Source organism: Lontra canadensis, unplaced genomic scaffold (assembly GCF_010015895.1).
Source record: "Lontra canadensis isolate GAN:19392208 unplaced genomic scaffold, GSC_riverotter_1.0 scaffold98, whole genome shotgun sequence".
Lineage (NCBI taxonomy): Eukaryota > Metazoa > Chordata > Mammalia > Carnivora > Mustelidae > Lontra > Lontra canadensis.
The window spans coordinates 2,720,474-2,741,210 of NW_022631092.1; the positions used below are offsets into that span (position 1 = coordinate 2,720,474).

The 20,737-nt window shown below is 41.0% G+C and overlaps 1 protein-coding gene across 9 annotated transcripts in view; it reads right to left on the reverse strand.

Annotated features, from left to right (window-relative positions):
- The window catches only part of UNC79 (unc-79 homolog, NALCN channel complex subunit), a 238,462-nt gene that overhangs the window by 42,508 nt on the left and 175,217 nt on the right, over window positions 1-20,737 (reverse strand). For all 9 annotated transcript variants that reach the window (XM_032837360.1, XM_032837355.1, XM_032837353.1 and 6 more), the window contains 8 exons: window positions 18,622-18,724; window positions 16,054-16,194; window positions 13,612-13,650; window positions 7,840-7,952; window positions 7,666-7,751; window positions 6,585-6,758; window positions 3,569-3,637; window positions 518-628 (listed from right to left, as the gene is read on the reverse strand). In XM_032837360.1, the coding sequence (XP_032693251.1) occupies window positions 518-628; window positions 3,569-3,637; window positions 6,585-6,758; window positions 7,666-7,751; window positions 7,840-7,952; window positions 13,612-13,650; window positions 16,054-16,194; window positions 18,622-18,724 (836 nt within the window). The remainder of the gene's footprint in view (window positions 1-517; window positions 629-3,568; window positions 3,638-6,584; window positions 6,759-7,665; window positions 7,752-7,839; window positions 7,953-13,611; window positions 13,651-16,053; window positions 16,195-18,621; window positions 18,725-20,737) is intronic.

Sequence of the window (20,737 nt, forward strand, 5' to 3'; positions counted from 1 at the left end):
AGGGGAGACGAAAGATAATGCAATATAGAAACCATTATGAAAGCAAGATGACAAAAGATGAGATTACAATCTCAGAGGCCAAGAACCCAGAACTGGGGAGACAGACAAGTGATGAGAATTAAGGAGCACTCTAAGGGATTTTACAAATGACAGGCTGATATTTTTCTACTTTGGGTATGAAAATGACATGCCGTGATGGCTTGCCCACTAATCACGAGATGGTGAACTTGAAAAGGACCTTCAGAGGTCATTTAGACCACCTGCTCATTTCATTTACAATATCTCTTCTCTTCTAAACCATATGACCCTCATTTTTCTAAATGTGCATATGTGAGGTACAGTTTATATATATATATTTGCATAGAGCGTTTCCTTCCAATGATACTTATTAGACCTCAGTAAACTGCTCAGGTTTAACTATATTGAAGCGATTAACCTAACAAGCATTGACACTGTTTAGAAACAATGTTCCTGACAGTTTCCAGTTTCCCGGGAACAAACATGTAGGCAAGCTTACCTTCGTGAAAGCTCGGTAACAGAGACCACACACCTCCACCAGGTAGGCCAGCGTGAAGACAGAGTTCTGAATCACAAAGCTGAGCAGTTTTGAAAATGGCTCCAACAGACTCTGCAATGAGATTGGGGCCAAATAAAATCAATTGTTGATTCTTTCATTAAAAAAAAAAAAAGTCTTAAAATCTTCTGGTACTTTAACTAACGGGATCATTCTTTCATTTAAAATCTGCTTCCTGGTAGCTGTGGAGCAACTCTGTTGGTCTAACAAGAACAGAACCGGACCTTCAATGCCTTAAAAAGCATGATTTAATCATTTTATTGCTCCAAAAAGAAATCCATTTTCCCAGGTGGTATCCTTTATAAACCTTATCACCGTCAATTCTATCCTCATGTCCACTCCCAGCAATCAAGACTCTGTGAGATTTGTATGAGGATTTTCCATTCTATTTCTCAGAATCTGTAGGTATCAATGGGCTCATCCATCCGGCTCCTCCAAAACCTGTCATCTCAGTTCAATAGCATCCTGAATGTAAGTACGAAGCACAATTAGCTTAGATAAAACTTATCCCGACCCAGCTTCCTGCCAGTGTTTATCAGGAAGGTCCAGCTTTGGTTTCTCCATCTGAATCCCACCCATAAAGGATCAGTTTTAGATCCATCTGCTCTCTAAAGTCATTTAGAAACATTTATTGAGCACCTACTAAGTAGCAGGCAGAGCTGGGTGCTTTTATATAGTTTATCTTGTTCAAACTTTTTATGACAATCCTAGAGAGACAGTTTGTTATAACAGTTAATGACACAAGCTCATGATACCACATGATTATTTTCAAACTCTAGCTCTCAGTGACCTGGAATAAGTGATTCAGCCTCTCCACACTTAGTTCTCTCCTCTGTAAAAACAAGGCTAAGCAGGACCTCCACCTCATTAGCACTGCTGTGGGAAATCGGGAGGTAATGTAGGTAAAGCACTTGGAGGCATTGAGTGCTCCCTCTGACCTGCATCAAAACTCTGGAGCTCGCCTAAGGCCATACTGCTCTTGAATAGAATTCAAATCCAAATTCCAGGGCAATTTTCCAAAGGCAGAACAGCTCTTTAGGGAAGACAGAATTTTAATTGGGCTGCAAAACACTTCCATGCCATGATTTCCACTACTTCTCAACCTCCGCAGTCCTGATGGTCTGGATTATAAAAGTAAACATGCTCAGCGTGCAAAGGTTCGATCTACAGGAAAGTACAGATAAGGAAGTAAAAGTCTGTCACCCAACCACCTCGTGATAGCACTTTACATATCTCCCTTCCTGCTGCCCTCCAGTTTACCTCATTGAAATTGTGTACATGCGCAATCCTACATTTTGTCAATTTCATTTTCTTGACACAATAACATAAGAAATCTCCAAAACGATTTAGTTCTTCATAATCATCCATTTTAATAGCCACAAATGTCACATTTCATTATAAATAACATCCCAATAAATATGTTTTGTCTGAAATTTGCCTTTTCATTTTCTTCTTTAGAAGATATCCCAGAAAAAGAACGATTAAATCAAAGGATATGAAAATGGGGGGGGGGGTCCTTTTTCCTTACTGATCCAAAAATGAACTTGTTACATGTTAGTTGTGCCTGAGAATAAGAATTCTGTACTTTATTTGTTTCTATTCCCAACAGAAACCTGTGTAGCACTTTCTATATAGAAACTCTTAAAGGAACCCTTTGAAATAGTATTGCTGATTCAGTATTCTTTGTTTTATATAAACACTGTTGCCTTGAAATATTGATAATGGATGAATGGTGACAGGACTATATCTCCAGTTGGTTATATAATGTATCTTTATTCATCAAAAAAAGGAACCTGGATTCACACCCATATAGAAACTTGTTCTTCTATCCAGCAAAGCAACATAGTGATGGGGCAATATGGTACAACAGAAAAATCAGGGAACTTGGAGTCAAAGGATCTACATTCAAGTGTCAAACCTTCCATTAACGAGCTGTGTAATCTTGGCCAAGACAATTCATCTCTCTGGGCCTGTGTCATTAGCTTTAAATGATCAGATTAAACCAAATGATCTCTTTGCAACTTTCCTGCATAAACTATTCATTTATGAAAGCACCGTCAAGGTATAAAGTTATTGGGGATGTAGTTTCTTGGTACTGAACTAGCAGTTATAAGCTACTGCTATACAGACTATTACATCGTTGTATATAACGCAGCCCAGAAAGACTGTATATAACGCAGCCCAAGAATGAGGTGAATGAAACGCAGAGCTGGCCTTCATGAAGCTCGCAGTCTCACTGGGGAGACTTTCATACAACGTAAGTGTTAGTATAGAGAGCTCTATCAAGTATTGTGGGGTCTGATATAGGAGAAAGTTGCTGCAGAGCATTCCAATTCACTTTTTTTATTTAAATGGAATTCAGATTCTCATATTGAAGAATGAGATAGAGTTCACCTCAGCAACAAGAGCATAAAGCATTTCAGGCAGAGGAAATGGCCGAAGCCAAGGCAAGGAAATATGAAATTAAATAAGATTATAAACATAAAGCAGTTAGCATAATGCCTGCCATATGGTAAGTGCTCAACAAACAGCGGTTGTTGTTTTCATGATAATGAGGATGATTCTGGAAGAAGGCAGGAGGCATGGGGGATGGGACAAGTAGCCAAAGCCGACATTAGAAAGGTAGGCCGGCAAATTAATGAAGTACCTTCTTGTATGCCACATTAGGGAATTTGGACACTCTCCTAAAAGAAATGAGAGGTGATCAAAGATGTTTAAGCAAGGAACCAGGGCAGGAAAGTCTGTGTTTGGAAGGATCGCCTAGATCATAGAGGACGGACTGGTGACCATGGCCCAGGACAAAGAGGGCCGATTGTAAAAAAATGAGATTGTGATGTATTAGAACTCTTCATACTAGACACTTTCACCATGTTCGAAAGTGAAACATTCAGTACACAATAACTATTTCTTCACTATTACTACATGCCTGTGTTTTTAGGTTAAAAAATAACCAAATAAGCAATGGGTTGTTTTTCTGGAACATACAATACATACCCTTGTGGCATTGGTAGAGGGTATCTTCAAGAGGCAAATCATAATTCTCAAGCTGGAATCTAAAGAACACTGCGAACAAATATTAAGAAAGTGAAAGTCAGTACCCTTCTTAATATATCTTTTGCTTCATGTATTTTTTATAAGCGTTTATTTTAGGGGGAAAAAAATCTCAAATATAGCTGCCTCCTTAGTTTTCTATGTCATATATTGATGTTGAAAAAAATCATTCTCAGGTTTAAAAAACTTAATTAAACTAAATATTACATTATTAAACTAAATATTAAATATTAAATAACTAATTAAGCATAGCACCTAAATTATTTCTCAGATATATTCTTAAAATTAAATCAGAGAGATGGATAAAGAATTGAACGGATGGATGGATGGATGGATGGACAGACTGACAGATAGATGGGTAAGTGGGTATCAACTATGTCCAACTCTAAAGAGATACACTAATTTATCAAAGGCCATGTTCCAGGGGAAAAAAACTACTCAGATCTATTTAAAATCATCAGGCTTATTAGTCCAAATAAGAACCAGTCTCATCTGCCCTTCCTTTGCTACTGAAAGACATGACAAAAACCTGAAAAAAAAAAAAAAGCAGTAAAACTTCTACAAGAAAAAAATTATGCCTCTCAAATGTTAGAGTTTTATGTGGGCAACGTTCTATATCAAATGTACTTTTTAAATTGAATGTACTGGTGGTGGTGGCAGGGCAGGGGGCGGGGGGAATGTTACAACAAAAATAAGGAATATTATTTAACATTGTAAACATATCACAATAGCAGGTTATAGTTGATTCCCTGCAGCTGTGCACCATACTAACTTTTGAAGATAACAAATTAAGCCAGTGGTTCTCCAAGTATAACCCATGAACCCGCAGCTTGAATTACTTAGAAATTTGTCAGAACGCAGATCCTCAGGCTAAACCCCCAGTGCATCAGAAACTCTCAGTATCAGGCCCAGGAATCCTGCTTTCAGCAAGTCCTACCGGAGCACTGACCCACACTGGAGTCTGAGAGCCAATTCTCTGAACTGATGAGAACAAACCACAGAAGGCTTTTCAACGGCTCCTTGCTTTCCCCAGAGTGTAAAAACAAAGCAGAAGATGATCAGAGGCAGTACCCAGATTGGATCTAGCAGGGCGAGTTTTTACATGAATTCTGAAAGCTTTTTACAGGTAGCTTGTAAGTGTACTATTGGTCTACTTAATCTGTTCAATACCCGCCAGAGTTCATGTGACATTTACATTGCTTTAAACCAGGGGCTGAAGACTGGCTGTTTGTAGGGTCCCCACGGTATTTTAAAAATCAGGAAATATCATCTTCAAAACCATGGGAAGAGCAGCGATAGTAGGCCTGCGTTCCCACACGACAACTGGCCGGCATGTTGTAGCACACGTTAGAAGGGACTCGTTAGAAGTAGACTCGTTAGAAGGGACTGGTGCTTCCCATTTCTCAAGGGTCTTGGTTCTCTGTATTATCGTAAATCACTCCACTCATTAACCTTGCAGTCAACATCCCTATGGGCAGGACTGATAGTCACAAATGAGGCTTACCAGTTGTTTGCTGGTGGCAAGGGTTCCAAACGGTCAGTGATCAAGTTAAAAACTTAATATAAAAGTTAAATATTTTGGTTCTAGCATCCACCTATAGGCATTTGAAATTGCCATGCCTGACCTACCTTCTCTCCAAGTGTATGGCGTTAAGCAGTGAGTAGCCCTGAGCGGCTCTTGGTTGTAGGGAGGTTCTATGGGGCCATGTTAAAAATGCATCACTTGATTTCCTGCAGGTACATGTATGGTATCTATATACATACATGGTTTCTAAGTACAGCGCTAAACCTCTTTCTTTGGATTTATTCACTGACTCAAGCTTGGCAAGCAGACACGATCACAGGATGTGAGAGACGGTAAAGATCTCAGTATTCCCGCTTTTCGTGTGAACTTTAAACTCCAAGAAAACAGCATACACCAAGCTAAGGGTCCCTGAATTGCCCTTACAGACCTTATTTTGGGGTCATATATTCCAAATCTGCTAATTTGAAAAAGGGCATTATCAAGGGTGGTTCGTCTTTATAAAACATTTTTCATACACACAATACTTATTTCAGAAATGGTGCTGCCAACATGTAATTTCACTTGTCAGATCAACAAGCGATTGATTTTATTGTGAGTTGATTATTTCTGCAATCTGCATAAAGCACAAAAGGCTTGTGGAGCAAATGAGGCTCAGAGACATAGAAATGGCTACTACCAGTCACCTCCTTTCTCCCTACCACGAGACCCGAAGGCCTTCAATTTACCCCTACCATAGTAGGACTGTAGGAGTCTGTCAGTGGAACAGATACTGAACCAGGAGTCAAGAGACTTGAGTTCTAATCCTCACACCGCCATTACCTCTCTGAATTTGCAGGCCCCCATCTGGAAAATGGGGGCATTGGAATGGGATGGTTTTTATAGGTCTCTTCCAGCTTTTATAGTATAGAGTTCTGCTTCTGCATTCAATGGGCTTTTGTTGAAAATGTTCCTTAGGTTACCAGATTCACAGCTAGGTAATTCGTGTGTATTCTTGGAGGATAGTAGGGTGGCTACAGGGTGTGGGGATGGTGATGGTAAAGCAACCGCACATAAATACAGTATCATCTTGGTCTTTCAAGTACTTTATTCACAAACACACAAACAGTCACCTCCTTTTAGATAGTTCTCTGAAACTTAGCTTTACATGGTAGGTATGTCTAGCCTCCTTTTAGACAAAACTATGCTTTTATTTACTTAGACATTTATTGAGAAATATTTCCATAATCTACTAATATCTAATTTTTAAAAATCAACTGAGAAATGTGAAATCACTATGTCAAAATGCCTACTGCATACTGCCGTAGGTTTATACCATTTGGAGAGCACAACCTACATAATACTCTGTCCTTGGTGCCTAAACACTGAATCTCTCTGAGCAGATGGTTGGCAAAACCTAAGATCCTAATTGAAATCGAAATCCCGGACTCAGCTTACCTTCAAGGGCAAGACACAAGGCAACTTGGCAAAAAATGTCTGAAACTGGTTGCTGATTGTGGTCCAGAGGCTGCTAGGCGAATCCATGGGCAAAGCTTCCATGAAGGTAGCAATGTTTTCCAAACAGCGTATCATAGCACCCCCTGCTGGTAAATTCTTTTTGTTATTTAGACCCTAAAAACACAAAAGCATAGGCAATCAACTGCGGAAACAACGTGGGGATTCAGATAGCTATTTGTCGAAGATCAGTCTTAAAAATCACATAGTCACGGTTTAAGCATGTGTGATGTGTTTATACAGGCTATTCATTGTAATTGGCAGGAAGAGTACAGAGAAGAACCAACAAATTCAGCCATACTTGGGAAAAACTGTGACCTTTAATTCCGTGAGAGAAGGAGAAATGCAAGAAATAAGGAACATCTTTTAAGGATTGCAGTTAGTGTGGTTAGTGGCTAAGAAGACACAATGAATGATGCTTGCTGGAAACTCTGCTGGCCAAAGCCTGAGCATAATGACTACAGAAGCACGAAAGTCTCTAGGGCCACCTGTCAACCCTCCAAGCTAAGTGACAGAGATGATAAGCACGGGACCAAACACATGAACCCAAGCGTTGTGACACAACGAATAAGCAATGGACCCGAGAATTGAATTCAAGTCTCGTGATGGAGCAAAGATGCAGGACTCAAATCCAATCCTCGCGATTTGAGAAATAAGCAGGAAGCTGAGACTTGATTCCAAGTCTCGCGATACAGTGTGCACCGCTCTACCCACAGCAACTTCTGAAAGCCTGAATGTTCAACGGAAGTGAGTGTGCTTAGCAGTTGCCTAGCCACCCCTGAGCTGAGGGTGTCCAGAAGCTTTAAATAAATAGTAAATACACACAAAATAGCCATATCCAGTGGACACACTTCTGTGCATTGGCAATTTTTATTTCAAATTAATTTTAAGCATTTAAATTATTTGAGATGAATTTGACATCTTTGTAACATAAATTTAGTTCTTAAATTAAATGACTGAATTAATTCCTCAGCCATGACTTCAGGAGGGGCGTAGCTTAGAGGTGTCCTCAAAGCGAACCTACCTCCAGGAGCTGACTGAGAGCAGCAATAGAGCTCAGTTCATTGAAGTCCATCAGAGACGTGGCTAAGGTCCGTAAAAAAGTCCCATCTGGAAAGTCAACAGTCAGATTTAGTAGTGTTTGGGCTTCAGCAAGCGGGCACGTTTGTGGTGGCTGGATTCCCCGTGGAGGAATTACCTTTGATAGTGCTCTGGAACAGCTGTGGGAAGATGCCGTTGGGGGCCAGCTGATGGAAGATGCAGCGCAGGAACTGCTTGGCCACCCCCGCGGCGTTGCCAGGAACCATCATGCTGGGGTCGCACAGGGAGAGAAAAGACAGGGACTCATGGAGCACCCAGCATGAGTTTAGGTTTTTCTGAACCTCCTTTTTTAGAGGCCAGGCACTGATACATCGATCCTCTTAGGGAAGATCTCCCTGTCATTTTCATCAGTGAGATGAAATATTGTAGTTACACGGAGTCCCTGTTAACAATAAGTTTCTAGAAAGAGAGAACCAGGACATGTCAGAGTGGCCCCCAACTAATGAATTCCAGCCACCCCAGAGTACAGATGAGCCTTCTGAGGCCCAGACAGAAAAGGTGACCTGCGAAGGCTCCAAGTCCAGAACACGGTAGAGTCAGGACGAAACCCAGGATGAGATTATCAGCAAGACCCTCCCAGAAAGTGTCATTAGCTAAGAGAGAGCTTGATCTGGGGGGGAATGCAGGGAGAGAGATGTTCATAGCTATTGGGAGATAGGAGAACTCTTCTTGGAGCACTTTGAGCCAGTACTTGTAGAAAGGAGAAGGCTTTCATCTATGCAGTTCTGCACCATCTCTGCTGGTCAAAAGAGGGAGCCAAGAAATGATTATGCCTCCCTGAGACCAAAGTATCAGGAAGGATGTTCCAGAGGTGATCAGGGAGTGAATTAACAGGAAGAATGCAGAAATCAAAGAGTCCAAATAGGTGAATGGCAAGAAGTCCTCTTACCTAGACCATTTGACTATGTTAGGTCTACCCTGAAATGTTGATTCAAAACTGTAGGTCAAAAACATTTCTTCATGCAACTTTGACACCAAATTCACACAAACTCTTTCAAAAATTAGGGAAGGAGAGAACTCTTCCCACCTTATTTTATGATGCTAGCATAGCCCTAAAACTAACATCAGATAAAGTCAAAACAAAAAACAAAGTCACAACAAAACCAAAGCAAGAGGGAACAAAAAAAGAAATGAAAACAAAAACAAGACAAATCAGCAGTCCTCATGGACACTGAATCCAACTATAGATAAAAAGGATGATGGTCCGTGACCAAATAGAGTTTATCCCAGGAACATAAGAAAGACGTAATATTCAAAATCCCATGAATGGAATTCAATATATTAAATAATAAAGGGAAAACTATACAGTTATTTTAATAAATATAGAAAATGCATCTGATAAATTTTACATCCATTCATGGTAAAATTACTCTTAGCAAACTAGAAACAGAAGAAAACATCCTTAGTCCAGTAGAGAATCTATGAACACCTACAGCAAACAAAATTAATGGTGAAATACTAAAGACTTTTCTGTAGCATCTTTACTATTGTACTGGAGGTCCTAGCCATTGCAATATAACAATTAAAAAAAAACATAAAAATCAGAGAGAAGGGAAACTCACTATTTACAGAAATGATTTTTTTTACATACAAATGCTTTTAGATTCCAAGAAATCTTTAAAAGCAACTACAACAACTAGTAAATGAACCCAGCTTACTACAATGTTAATATAGAAATTCAACTGCATAGTCATATTCCAGCAGCAGGAAGTTAGAAAATGAAATTTTTAAAAATTCCACTTACATTGGCATTAAAACATCCAAAATTCTTGGGAATAAATTTAACAAAAGATGTACAAGACCTCTACACTAAAAACCACAGAACACTGCTGAGAGCAACAACAACAACAAAAAAATGGAATGAAATGAGAATATATACCATAATCATGAATTGAAAGATTCAGTATTTTAATGCTGTTGACTATCCCCAATATTGTCTCGTACAATCCCAAAAGGCTCCCTGACCAAACTGAGAAACTTATTCAAAAATGTATATGGAAATTTGGTAAATCTAGAATATCTAAATCCATCTTCTTAGAAAAAATGAGCAAATTTGGAAGATTCATAATCTTGGACCTCAAGACTTATTAAATAGCTACAGTAATCAAGACAATGTGGTGCCAGCTTATGAATTAACATATCGATCGATGGAACAGGATAGAGAGCCTCGAAATAGATCAACCCAAATACCATTATTTGATTTTAACATACAACAAAGTGATCCAGTGGGGAAAGGGAAAGTCATTTTTTTTCTTAACGGTGCTGAAATAACTAGGTTTCCACATGGGTAAAAAGTAACTTCAACCCCTACCCTCACACCATACATAAAAATTAATTTGAGAAGGATCATACAAATGCTAAATATAAATAAACTTGTAGAAGAAAACACTGGAGAATATCTTCTTGATTTGAGGACGGCTGACAACAATGGGAAGAAATAGTCATAAATTTTAAACAATTTTTAAAACATTATGGGATACCTCAGTGGCTCAGTTGGTTAAACAAATGCCTTCGGTTCAGGTCATGATCCCAGGATCAAGCCACATATCAGGCTGCCTGCTTAGCGGGGAGCCTGCTTCTCCCTCTCCCTCTGCCCTTCCTTGTCCTACTCCCCTGCATGTGTGGCTCTTTCTCTGTCTCTTTTGCTCCTTCTCTCAAATAAATAAAATCTTCTTAAAAAATTTTTAAACATTAGGTTTCATCTAAATTAAAAACATCTCATCAAAATATATATTAGTAAGAAGAACAGGTAAGCCCCAGACTAGGTGAAAATATTCTCAAGATATATTTAATAAAGGACTGGTATTCAAGCAATATAAAGAAGTCCTGCAACTCAACCCAGTTAAAAATGTGCAAAAGATTTGAACAGACACTTCACAAAAGAAGATTTAGAGAGGGTCTTAAAGAGCACATGAAAAAATACTCGACAGCATTGGTCACCAGGGCAATGCAAATTTAAACTCTCATGAGATACCCACCAGGATGGCTAAAATTAAAGAGACCAACACCACCAAATTTTGGCAAGGATGTGGAACCACCGAAGTCTCATGCATTACTGGTGGGCATGCCACATGGCACAACCACTTTAAAGAGAAGTTCTGTTAGTGTCTTACAAAATCAAACACAGTTATGTAATGCCACAGTTCCATCCCTCGCTATTTATCTAAGACAAATAAAAACACTGGTTTACAAATAGGCTTGTAGAAGAATGGTCCTAACAGTTTTATCTATAATACCCCCAACTGGAAACAATGCAAATGTCCATCAACACGAGAATAAATAAACAAACTATGGGATAGTACCCAGCTCTAAAAAGGAAACAAACTATTGATAACATGCAACGACATGAACAAATTTCAAGAACATTATGCTGAGTACAAGACATCAGACACCCAGGAGCACATTCAGTACCATTCCATTTATATGAAGCGCTATGGTAGAGAGAGAAAATCAGGCTAGTATTTGCCTATGTGGGTGGAGCTTGGGAAGATGCACGAGGAAATCTTCTGGGGGTGATGGTAATCTTCTATATCTTGACAGGGGTTTTGGTCATGCAGGGGTACACATTTGTCAGAAATCAGTAAACATAATACACATAAGGTATGTGTATTCTCTAGTATGGAAACTGTGCCTCAAAGGAAAAAAAGGCTTAAACAAAATCAAACTTTAGTGAATAACTTTGCCGAAGGATATAGGAAGTATGCTAATATCTGAAATTTACTTTGAAATGCATCCAAAACTAAACAGGAATGACGGGGTGGCAGAAGGATGGAGAGAGGGTTGGATAGGTGATAAAGCAAGTAAAATGTTCACTGTAGGATCTAGGTTATAGGAATCTAAATGTTCGCTATAAAGTCCTTCCAACTTCACAGTATATTTAATATTTTATAATAAAATGTTAAGGGAAAAAGTCTAAAAGTTTTTCTATAAATGGGCATTTAAAAAGGAGTAAATATTCCTAAAAAGTTACGGAAGTGCAGTGACAACAGCGCCACCTTATGTTTGTAGTCGCTGCTACAGCTCCGCTGCCACAGATACCCCACCCCTTGGACCTCCTAGCAAGTGCCCCTGCCGCACAAGAAGGCTATACACGGTTTCCCTCTTTTATAAATGAGAAAACTAAAGCAGAGAGATAAATGTGCCCAATGTCCCAGCCAGCGCCCTACTCTCCTCTGGTTTCTTCTCCCCACTGCAGCCAGAGTCACCTTTCTAGATGCTACACACATACCCCTTGCGACTTAAAAATCCTCCAACAGCTTCCCACGGCTACTAGAAAGCCCCAAAGATTTAATATGGCTTATAGGCCCTGTATCACCTAGCAAGCCAGCCCTGCATCTCTGTGCTCTAGAAACACTGGTCTTTCGGTCATTCCTCCTACACAATCTGTTCTTTCCCACCTCGAGACCTGGGCAGATGCTTTTCCAGAGCTATTTGCACCCTTAAGTTCAAGTCGTATCTTTCAGATCTTAGTATAAATATCGCTTCTTAGGGGAAGCCTTTCTGTCCTTCCCCCTTGTTCCCACTACCCAGACGACACCGGATCTGCCAGCTCTCATGTGGGTCTCCCCATCTCAGTAATGGCACAGCCACCCACCCAGCTGTTCAGGCCAAAACCTGGGCGTCATGCTTGCCTTGCCTTATGTCTTTCTCCCACACCCAACATCCAATCCATCTGCAAATTCTGTGGGCTCGGTTTTAACAATATTTTCTGAATAGATCCTTAATGGGACCACTTCTCACTCCGTTAAACCAAGTCTTTGTTCATTTGTATCTGCCACTGAATTGGTCTCCACGCTGGCTTCCCTGTTTCCGCTCTGACCTGCTTTCCTGCATGACCTATTTTCAACACAGAAGCCGAGGGATCTTTTCAAAACACAAAGGAAGTCATGTCGCTCCTCACTCCCTGCCTCCCTCAGTAAAAGCCCAACTCTGTATAATGATTTCCCGGGACCTACCTGGCCTACCTCACGCTCACCTTGTCCACTCCTCTCCTACACTTTTCCCCACTCCTTCTGCCCCAGCCTGCCTTAGTCTTACTCCCCAAATATCCTGGACACCCTCCTGACTTACGCCTTTGCATTTGCTGTTCCCTCTGGCTGGAACCTTCTTTCTATAAATTGCCACATGGATCACTCTCTCCCCTTTTCAGGTTTTGTTCAAATACCACCTCCTCAGAGAGGCTGTCCTTGACCATTATTACATCCAAAATACACCCCCCCAGCTGTTCCGTATCTGCTGGACGTCCCTGATTATTTTGTGTAGCATTTAGCACTGAATGATATTAAATGACGTTACTGGTTCTCTCGTTGTTAACTTGCTTATTGTCTGCCTCCGCAACTGGAATTTAAGCCCCAGGAGAGTCCGGACTGGCTCCTTTGTTAATTAGTATCCTCAGTCTAGTGGTCACTCCATCAATAATTGTTGAATAAATGAATGTTATGGTCTCCCTACACGTTGTGTCCGGGGCCTTAAGCACTGTTTACAATGATAAGTTTGTGCAAATAGTTTCTTCCTGTTGGCCTCCCGGATAGACTGTAGGCCCCATGAGGGCAGGAATCATGTCCCTTTTGCCACCAATTGAAACCTAAGCACCTAGTATAGTACCTGCTACAGAATGGGCCTAAAATAAGTACGTGATGACTAAAATAAGTGAAAGCATGAAAAAAATAAAAAATTAAAAGTTAATGAGTGACAGTAGGCATGAATGAATGAATGAATGAATGAACAGAAAATGATGGAACGTTCTCTGGAACTGCAATTGAACTTAAGAACATTCCTTCCATGGTCCACACTCTGATGATTTAGAAACAGGATGAACATGCTCAGGGGACAAAAAGAAAGTGGGTTCGGACCCACTGGAGGACCTTACCTTTCTGCTTGATTAGAGAAAGTAGTACTGGATGCCAATCTAGGAAAAGTAAACAGAGTTACATGAGTATCTTAAGTTTTCACAAAGAAATGCATGAGTACTGCACTGGGAGCCCCTGTGGCCCTGGCTCAGATGGGGAGACAAGGAAAACCACTGACAATTCCACGGATCAGGGAGAGAGGGCCCACTTGGTGATCAGTCTCCAGGGTTCAACTTAGACCAGGTCCTGAGATCTGCTTTCCGCATCAAACCAGATGCTTCCACAGAGACACACACAGTTAAGGTGGTTTAATGCATCACCTGGCCAAGCCACGGACTGGCCACTGCAGAGGTTAGACAGAGAACAGAGCAGTGTTTGACCCAGTCCGTGTCTTTACATATGAACTCAACTCAAAATTCATTTCTTTGTACTCCACCTCTGAAATGTAACCACAAACTGCAAAAGCCTCTGTAAGACAGTAAAATAGGTAAGAAGGGTGTTTGTCAACTAATCTGTCAACAAACTGAGATGACATATTGGGAAGAGAAATGTATTAAGAAATCATTATATAATGTAATTTTTAACAATTATATGGTTCATACACATGAAAATATTCTAAATGTATAGCAAGAAAGAGAATGTCTAAACCCGCTAAATGGGTGGGTTTAGAAAAACATGTCTTGATCAATAAGATATTGAAGAAACAAATAAGCGGAATGCTCAAGTTCATTGACCTAAGACCACAAGCGTGCACCCAGCCAAGAATGCATCTGGAGAGGAATGGAGGGTCCAGCAATCGCCAACACAAGACACCATTCCCAGTTGCTTTGGTTAATGACACTACAATGAATCAATAAGCATTGATTGGCAAGTGAACTAAACCGTCATTAAGGGAGGAGCCAATGCAATCTTGATGGCTATAGCTACAAAATGGGCTGGATAAATTTTAAGAGGGATCGAATTAGAGAGCAAAGTAAAATCACAGAAAGATTTGGGTGATAAATGCTGAGCTTACATACGCTTGGAACAGCCTGGAAATGGTTCCTGTGGGACTAACATAAATAAACTCAGTCTTTGTAAATCCACATTACCTCATCTGGAACTGATTCAGGGCAAGGGGCCCTCAATCAGGTGACTGCTGAACCTGTTTCCTGGTAGGTCTGGTGATTGGGCTTGGGTTGCTAAGGGCTGTGGCAGCTACTTTAAAACCCCGCCCCCCACCCCTGCCGCCTCCCCATCTCTTGGCAGTCTAGCCAAAGGAGGTAGAGATCTAAATATATGTATATGTAAGCAGGCAAAAATACATCTGCTACTGTTTTGCCTTTACTTATCTTCAAAACTCACACCTTTTCATCCTAACAGCTAGAAGTGCCTGAACACAGTTTCTTCTTGTTTATGTTAAACAAAAACAAAATAAAACCCCTCTCTGTATCGACTACAACTTAGATCAGCTCTTTCAAGGAGATGGTAACAGATCAGAACAGTAATTCTATCTGTCCTAAATCTGAAAAGTATTGATGGTGAGAATTGTGGCCTTGCATTAATAAAAACTCTCAGTTCCACAAGCTGGTCCGTGTATTCCATGATTGCTATGATTAGGTTAAAATCTAGGATTGAAATAAAATATTTCATATTTTCTTCTCTCTCCATCACCCACTGTTCATCCCTGCACACTGGCTATTTCTAGGTATTCAAGGTGGTAGAGTTATACCCTGGCTCTGTGCTGGGACAGATGGAACGAAGCCCATTCATGCGGAATTCCTCCAGTCCGCTCCTATCAATTATGCACACCAGGACTACAGTTTGTTACTGAATTTGAACTTTACATATACCCATGAAATACATCACTTTCTTTCTCATGTCCTATCCACTAAATAGAATTTTCTTAATGTGAGGTAGTTAAGTTTAATCTCCCCTCAGTCTGGCTTAAAGCCCTGTTCCCAAAATAGGTCTGCCCTTTCCTTTTCTGAGTCAGAAGTATGAAACTATACTCCATCTTCCCCTCCCAGGACAAGGCCTCAAGACTGCAAGATGCTTAGAGAATGTATCTCAAAACCGGTAAAGAGAGATAATAATATCAAAATCTTATAAATAATAGTATTCTAGAAATAACATCTAAAATGTGTAAACCGTTGAACTATGAAAGGTGTACCGTTCTGAGTACTGCCCCACACATTAGCCCAAGTAACAACTGAGAGGAACCAAGAATAGTTTTCGTACTGCAGTTTCCTCTAGCTTCATTCTGACACTGTGACCTTGTGACCTGTGACCCCACACAGCTGGGGAATTCAACCCGAAGTTTGGTCCATTCCATTTTTAAAATGAGTCTGAGTTGACCCCACAAATATCAAACATCTATAAGGTTACAGAATGTTTTACTTTTGAACTGATAGCTTTTATGTCAAGGTATAGAATGCATAAGGCTCCTCCTTTCTTCCAAACAGAACCAAAGCGCTACTCACCTTCCCACGGACTGCATAATATCCAGCAGCAGTGGGGCTGCCAGGTCCGGGCTTAAGTGAATGAACGTGGAGAGGACCACGATGGCCAGCCCCAGGGTTTCCTCATCATATTCCTCAAGAATGGCCCCACAGTCATGGCATCTGCAAAGAAAACAGAGGAATGCTGTCCATGAAAGCCACGAATGGTTTCAAGATACAACAAAGTATAGAAAGCCAATTCTCAGGAGTCTTGGAAAAGTCCCCTGAAGGAGGTCAGTGGCCCCACTCTCAGAGAACATAGGGGACTCCAATGCCACCCTCCCCCTAGACACAGAAACAGCACAGAGGGCAGAGATCAGGAAGGTTCTTTAAGTCACTGAAAACGTCCAACTCACAACTGTCTGGCCTCTATGGACATGAATCATTGGTCCCTTTTACAGTGAGTGCCAGTCGGACTCACAGTTTGAAACTTCTGCTTAAGGGATTTTAGGCATGTAAAATTATTGCTAGGCATAGTCAGTAATCAGATTTTTTTTTCATTTGTTGAAATTAAACATGAAAAATGCCTAGACACAAATGGAAGCTTTCCTACACTCTCGAATTGAAAAGTATCCTATATTTGGGTGAGACATGGGGTACTTCAGCCAGGAGAACACTCTAGAAAGCCTGGGGAGTCTGGATCCCAGTCTCTTCCCTCCCACTGATTCAGATCAGAATTAGGAACTCACCGCACCTACTGAGTATAATAGGAAAAGACATAGTGGCACCAGTTCTTATGTCACTTCCAACTTACTGCTCTTGGTAGTATCTAATATAAGTTCAACATCATTCAACTGAAGCCACTGCCCTTCTACTCAGCCAGAGCCGGACAGCTTTATAAAGTGAAGGGGCGGGGCGCCTGGGTGGCTCAGTCATTAAAGCATCTGCCTTCGGCTAGGGTCATGATCCCAGAGTCCTGGGATGGAGCCCCGCATAGGGCTCCCTGCCTGGTAGGGAGCCCGTTTTTCTCTCTCCACTCCTCCTGCTTATGTTCCCTCTCTCACTGTGTCAAATGAATAAATAAAATCTTCTTAAAAAAATAAATAAAGTGAAGGGGAAGTCTACCAGGAATAGAGAGGGAACTAGAGCTAAGATCACTATTGTGAACTTTCTGTCTGGAAACTTCCCAAATACAAACATCCCTGACAAATTCACCTTAAAAAAAAAAAAATAGGATTCACATCTGTAAATAAAAAAGAAGAGAAATGAAGCGTACACAAAGATTGGGACTTAAAGGAGGACACAAAATGGGGACATTTTACAGAAGGAGGAGCCAAGAAGAGGCCTCCCCACACAGCTCAGTGCTCCCCACATGGAATTTCCATGGTAGGGAATGTCTTCAAGGCGGGCTCCTTCGCTTCTTCAGGAATGGCTGATGCTGGGGGCCCGCTGCATAGATCCTCCCACCAGCCCCTCGCACCTTTATCACAAGCCTACCCACCGCGTCACCAGGAAGTCTCCCTGGCCCAAAGAGATCTCTCCCAACTGGAAATCCCACAAATCTTATTAGTTATTATACTCAGTACCCAAGCATTTGTGTGCTAGGAAATGTACAGGGAACTCAGAGTATAAAAGACAGAAGAAAGGGTCCCAGTCCCTAAGGAACTCACAACCTGTATGTATAAACAGTGACACAATTAAAATACAATGTGTAGATGGTAGAACACAAAGACATAGTAAATACTATGGAAACTTGGTGTATGGTATGACTAATTCTGCCTTATGTGTACTCAGGGAAACTTTGCCTTCAGCTGGGTCTTGAAGCATGACTAGGAGTTTGCCAAGCAGAGAAAGTGAAGAGAGAAGGGCACCTATAAAATCACAGAAGAGACACAGGCATGTTCTGGAGAAGGTACAGGCGCTGGGGCCAGAGCTCCTGGTGAGGAGAGGTATGGCCATACCTTCACAAGCTAAAGGGCCTTTTATCATAAGCAAAGGCATCTATTTATCCTATAAGAAACCTGGGGATACCGAAGGCTGACAAACCTCAAAGTGATATAACCAGTTTGAGACACAGAGAAAGGGTTCTGCTGGCAGGATGGGAATGAGAATCAAGTCTCCATACTTAATCCCAACCTCACAATTTGAAGCTTCTAACAACCAGTAAATGGCTATGATTTGCATTTGTCCAAACTGAGAAAGGAATGTGCCTTGGCGTAAGTAGAAGCTGGCCATACAAGGATATGACGTTTCTTTTCCATTTATTTTTTTTTTTAAAGATTTTATTTATCTATTTGACAGAGAAAGAGAGATCACAAGCAGGCAGAGCAGCAGGCCGAGAGTGGGGGGAAGCAGGCTCCCCGCGGAGCAGAGAGCCCGATTCGGGGCTCGGTCCCAGGACCCTGAGATCACGACCTGAGCTGAAGGTGGAGGCTTTAACCCACTGAGCCCCCCAGGCGCCCCCGATACAACATTCCTAAGGAAACAAATGTCTACCCACACTTAGGGCCATGGCCCTTGACGAACAGGTTATGACTTAAAGCATAACACGTGCTGAGCAAACGCTCAAATTCTGTAACTCTGGTGAAGGGAAGAACCCTGTGAACTTACTTGTCCGTCATCACCGTCGGCTGCTCGTCTGTGAATTCTTCCGGCGCCGGCACAAACATGCTGACGATGCTGGGTGCGGACAGCAGGCTGGATTTCGTGGCACCTGAGTAAACAGCAGGGAGACACCTGGTGAAGAAAGGTCTGTTTCTGGGGGCTCAGGAAAAGCCCTGTCCTCCTCTCATAAACCCTCCCAGGATCACACTCATGGGATGTGATGGGATCGGCTCCACAGCATTGTGAAAAACCCTCAAGGGCCAAAGGAATTCAAGAAAGACTTACTGGTTTCAAGGATAAAATGAATTCAAGACAGACTGTGATTTGTTTCTGTTTGTGTGATTTTTAAGAGTTGGACTCCCGGGGCGCCTGGGTGGCTCGGTGGGTTAAGGCCTCTGCCTTCAGCTCAGGTCATGATCCCGGGGTCCTGGGATCGAGCCCCGCATCGGGCTCTCTGCTCAGTGGGGAGCCTGCTTCCTCCTCTCTCTCTGCCTGCCTCTCTGCCTACTTGTGATCTCTGTCTGTCAAATAAATGAATAAAATCTTTAAAAAAAAAAAAAAAAGAGCTGGACTCCCTTTGCTTCTTGACTTCAAAAAAAAAAATCAGAAAGAGTTCATTGTGCCAACAGGGGACAAAGACAACAATAGAAAAAGGGGGAAAGGTATCCAAGAGCATCCTCAAGTGAGCTTACAATCCTTGTTTGCTAGGCATACACGGGAGCTACCCTTACAGTCTCACATTTCTAAAATCACAAATGCCTACTGACCCTAAAATACTGCTAAATTGAGGTGGGAATAAGAGCTCAAACTCTACACACTTAAGCAAAGGGAGGGGTTTCAGCTAAGAAACATCACAACAGCTTTATACCTTGGAAATTAATATCATAAGCCCAAAGCAAAAGACTTCGTTTTTCAAACTGAAATTACTCGTGAATGAAAGATCAATGTTTTGAAAGAATCATCCAGTGACTTCAGCCAATCAACATCACAGAGTTTTTTAAAACTTTGGGTTTTGATGGCTTCAGAGAAACCTAAGGCAGGAATCTTGGCGACATGCTCTGGCAATGAGTAAACCTGGAGAGCCAGGGGGTTGTTCTCTACCAAGAAAACCACCAGTGCCAGACAGAGGCAGGAAAGAACACAGAAAAACTCAGTGGTCATTGAAGAGTCTGTTTCTCATCAAGGAACTGGAAATTTAGTGTTAAAAAACAAAATAAAATTATATGATCTTTCCTTAAATAAGAGAAAGATTCAGATTCAGATTCAGAAAACCGGCTTTTAAAGGAAGTAACATCAAAATTTAGAAACCTAGCAAAGTGGGCAATGTGTTTCACTCTGACGGAGAAAAAAATTGTACTGAAGCCTTTCAAGAATCAAGATACCGCCAGACTATATATTCCCTTGACAGATCAAAGGCTCCAAAGTGTGCTTATGAGAAGCAGGAGATCTGCAGACTCAAACAGCAAGGAAAGTATCTAAAAATATCTTTATGTCACTTCCTAAGATCCCCAGTGGGCATCTATATTCTACTACAATATTTACCAGCTATCTCTGACTAACACTCGTTCCTACCTGTACCCCAGTTTATCACTAACAAGGATCTCCAACTGTTTCATCAAGATGATGCTTTGAGTGGAAGCAACAGTATTTATTACAAGCGTAACTATACTTTGATTAATAACAGAAAAGGCAAGAACTGGGCCAAGATCAAAGGAGACATGTTTAATTCTTAAACACTAAGGTAAACAGCATGAAGTTGCTTCAAGCAACCAAAACACAGAAAGTTTAAATCTAATATTCCATATTTCTTGAACATTGTCAGACCATGTCTACCAGATGCCAAAATGTCTATGCTGAAAGTGGAAAAAGTCAGCCCAAAGATGATGACATATATACAGTCTTACTGGAAACAAGGCACTGAAAGGAAAAAAAAAATATTCTTGAGTTAAGTCTTTCAGAAGATTATCACCAATTACTATTAAACAGAATTCACAATTCAAGTCAAGAAAAAGGAAGGAATCAAAGTCATTTGGGTGGTTTCAAGCCAATAATTACCCAATACAAATGCCAAGAAACAGATATTTTTGACAATAATAGTACTGTGGAGTTGTTTATTCACATG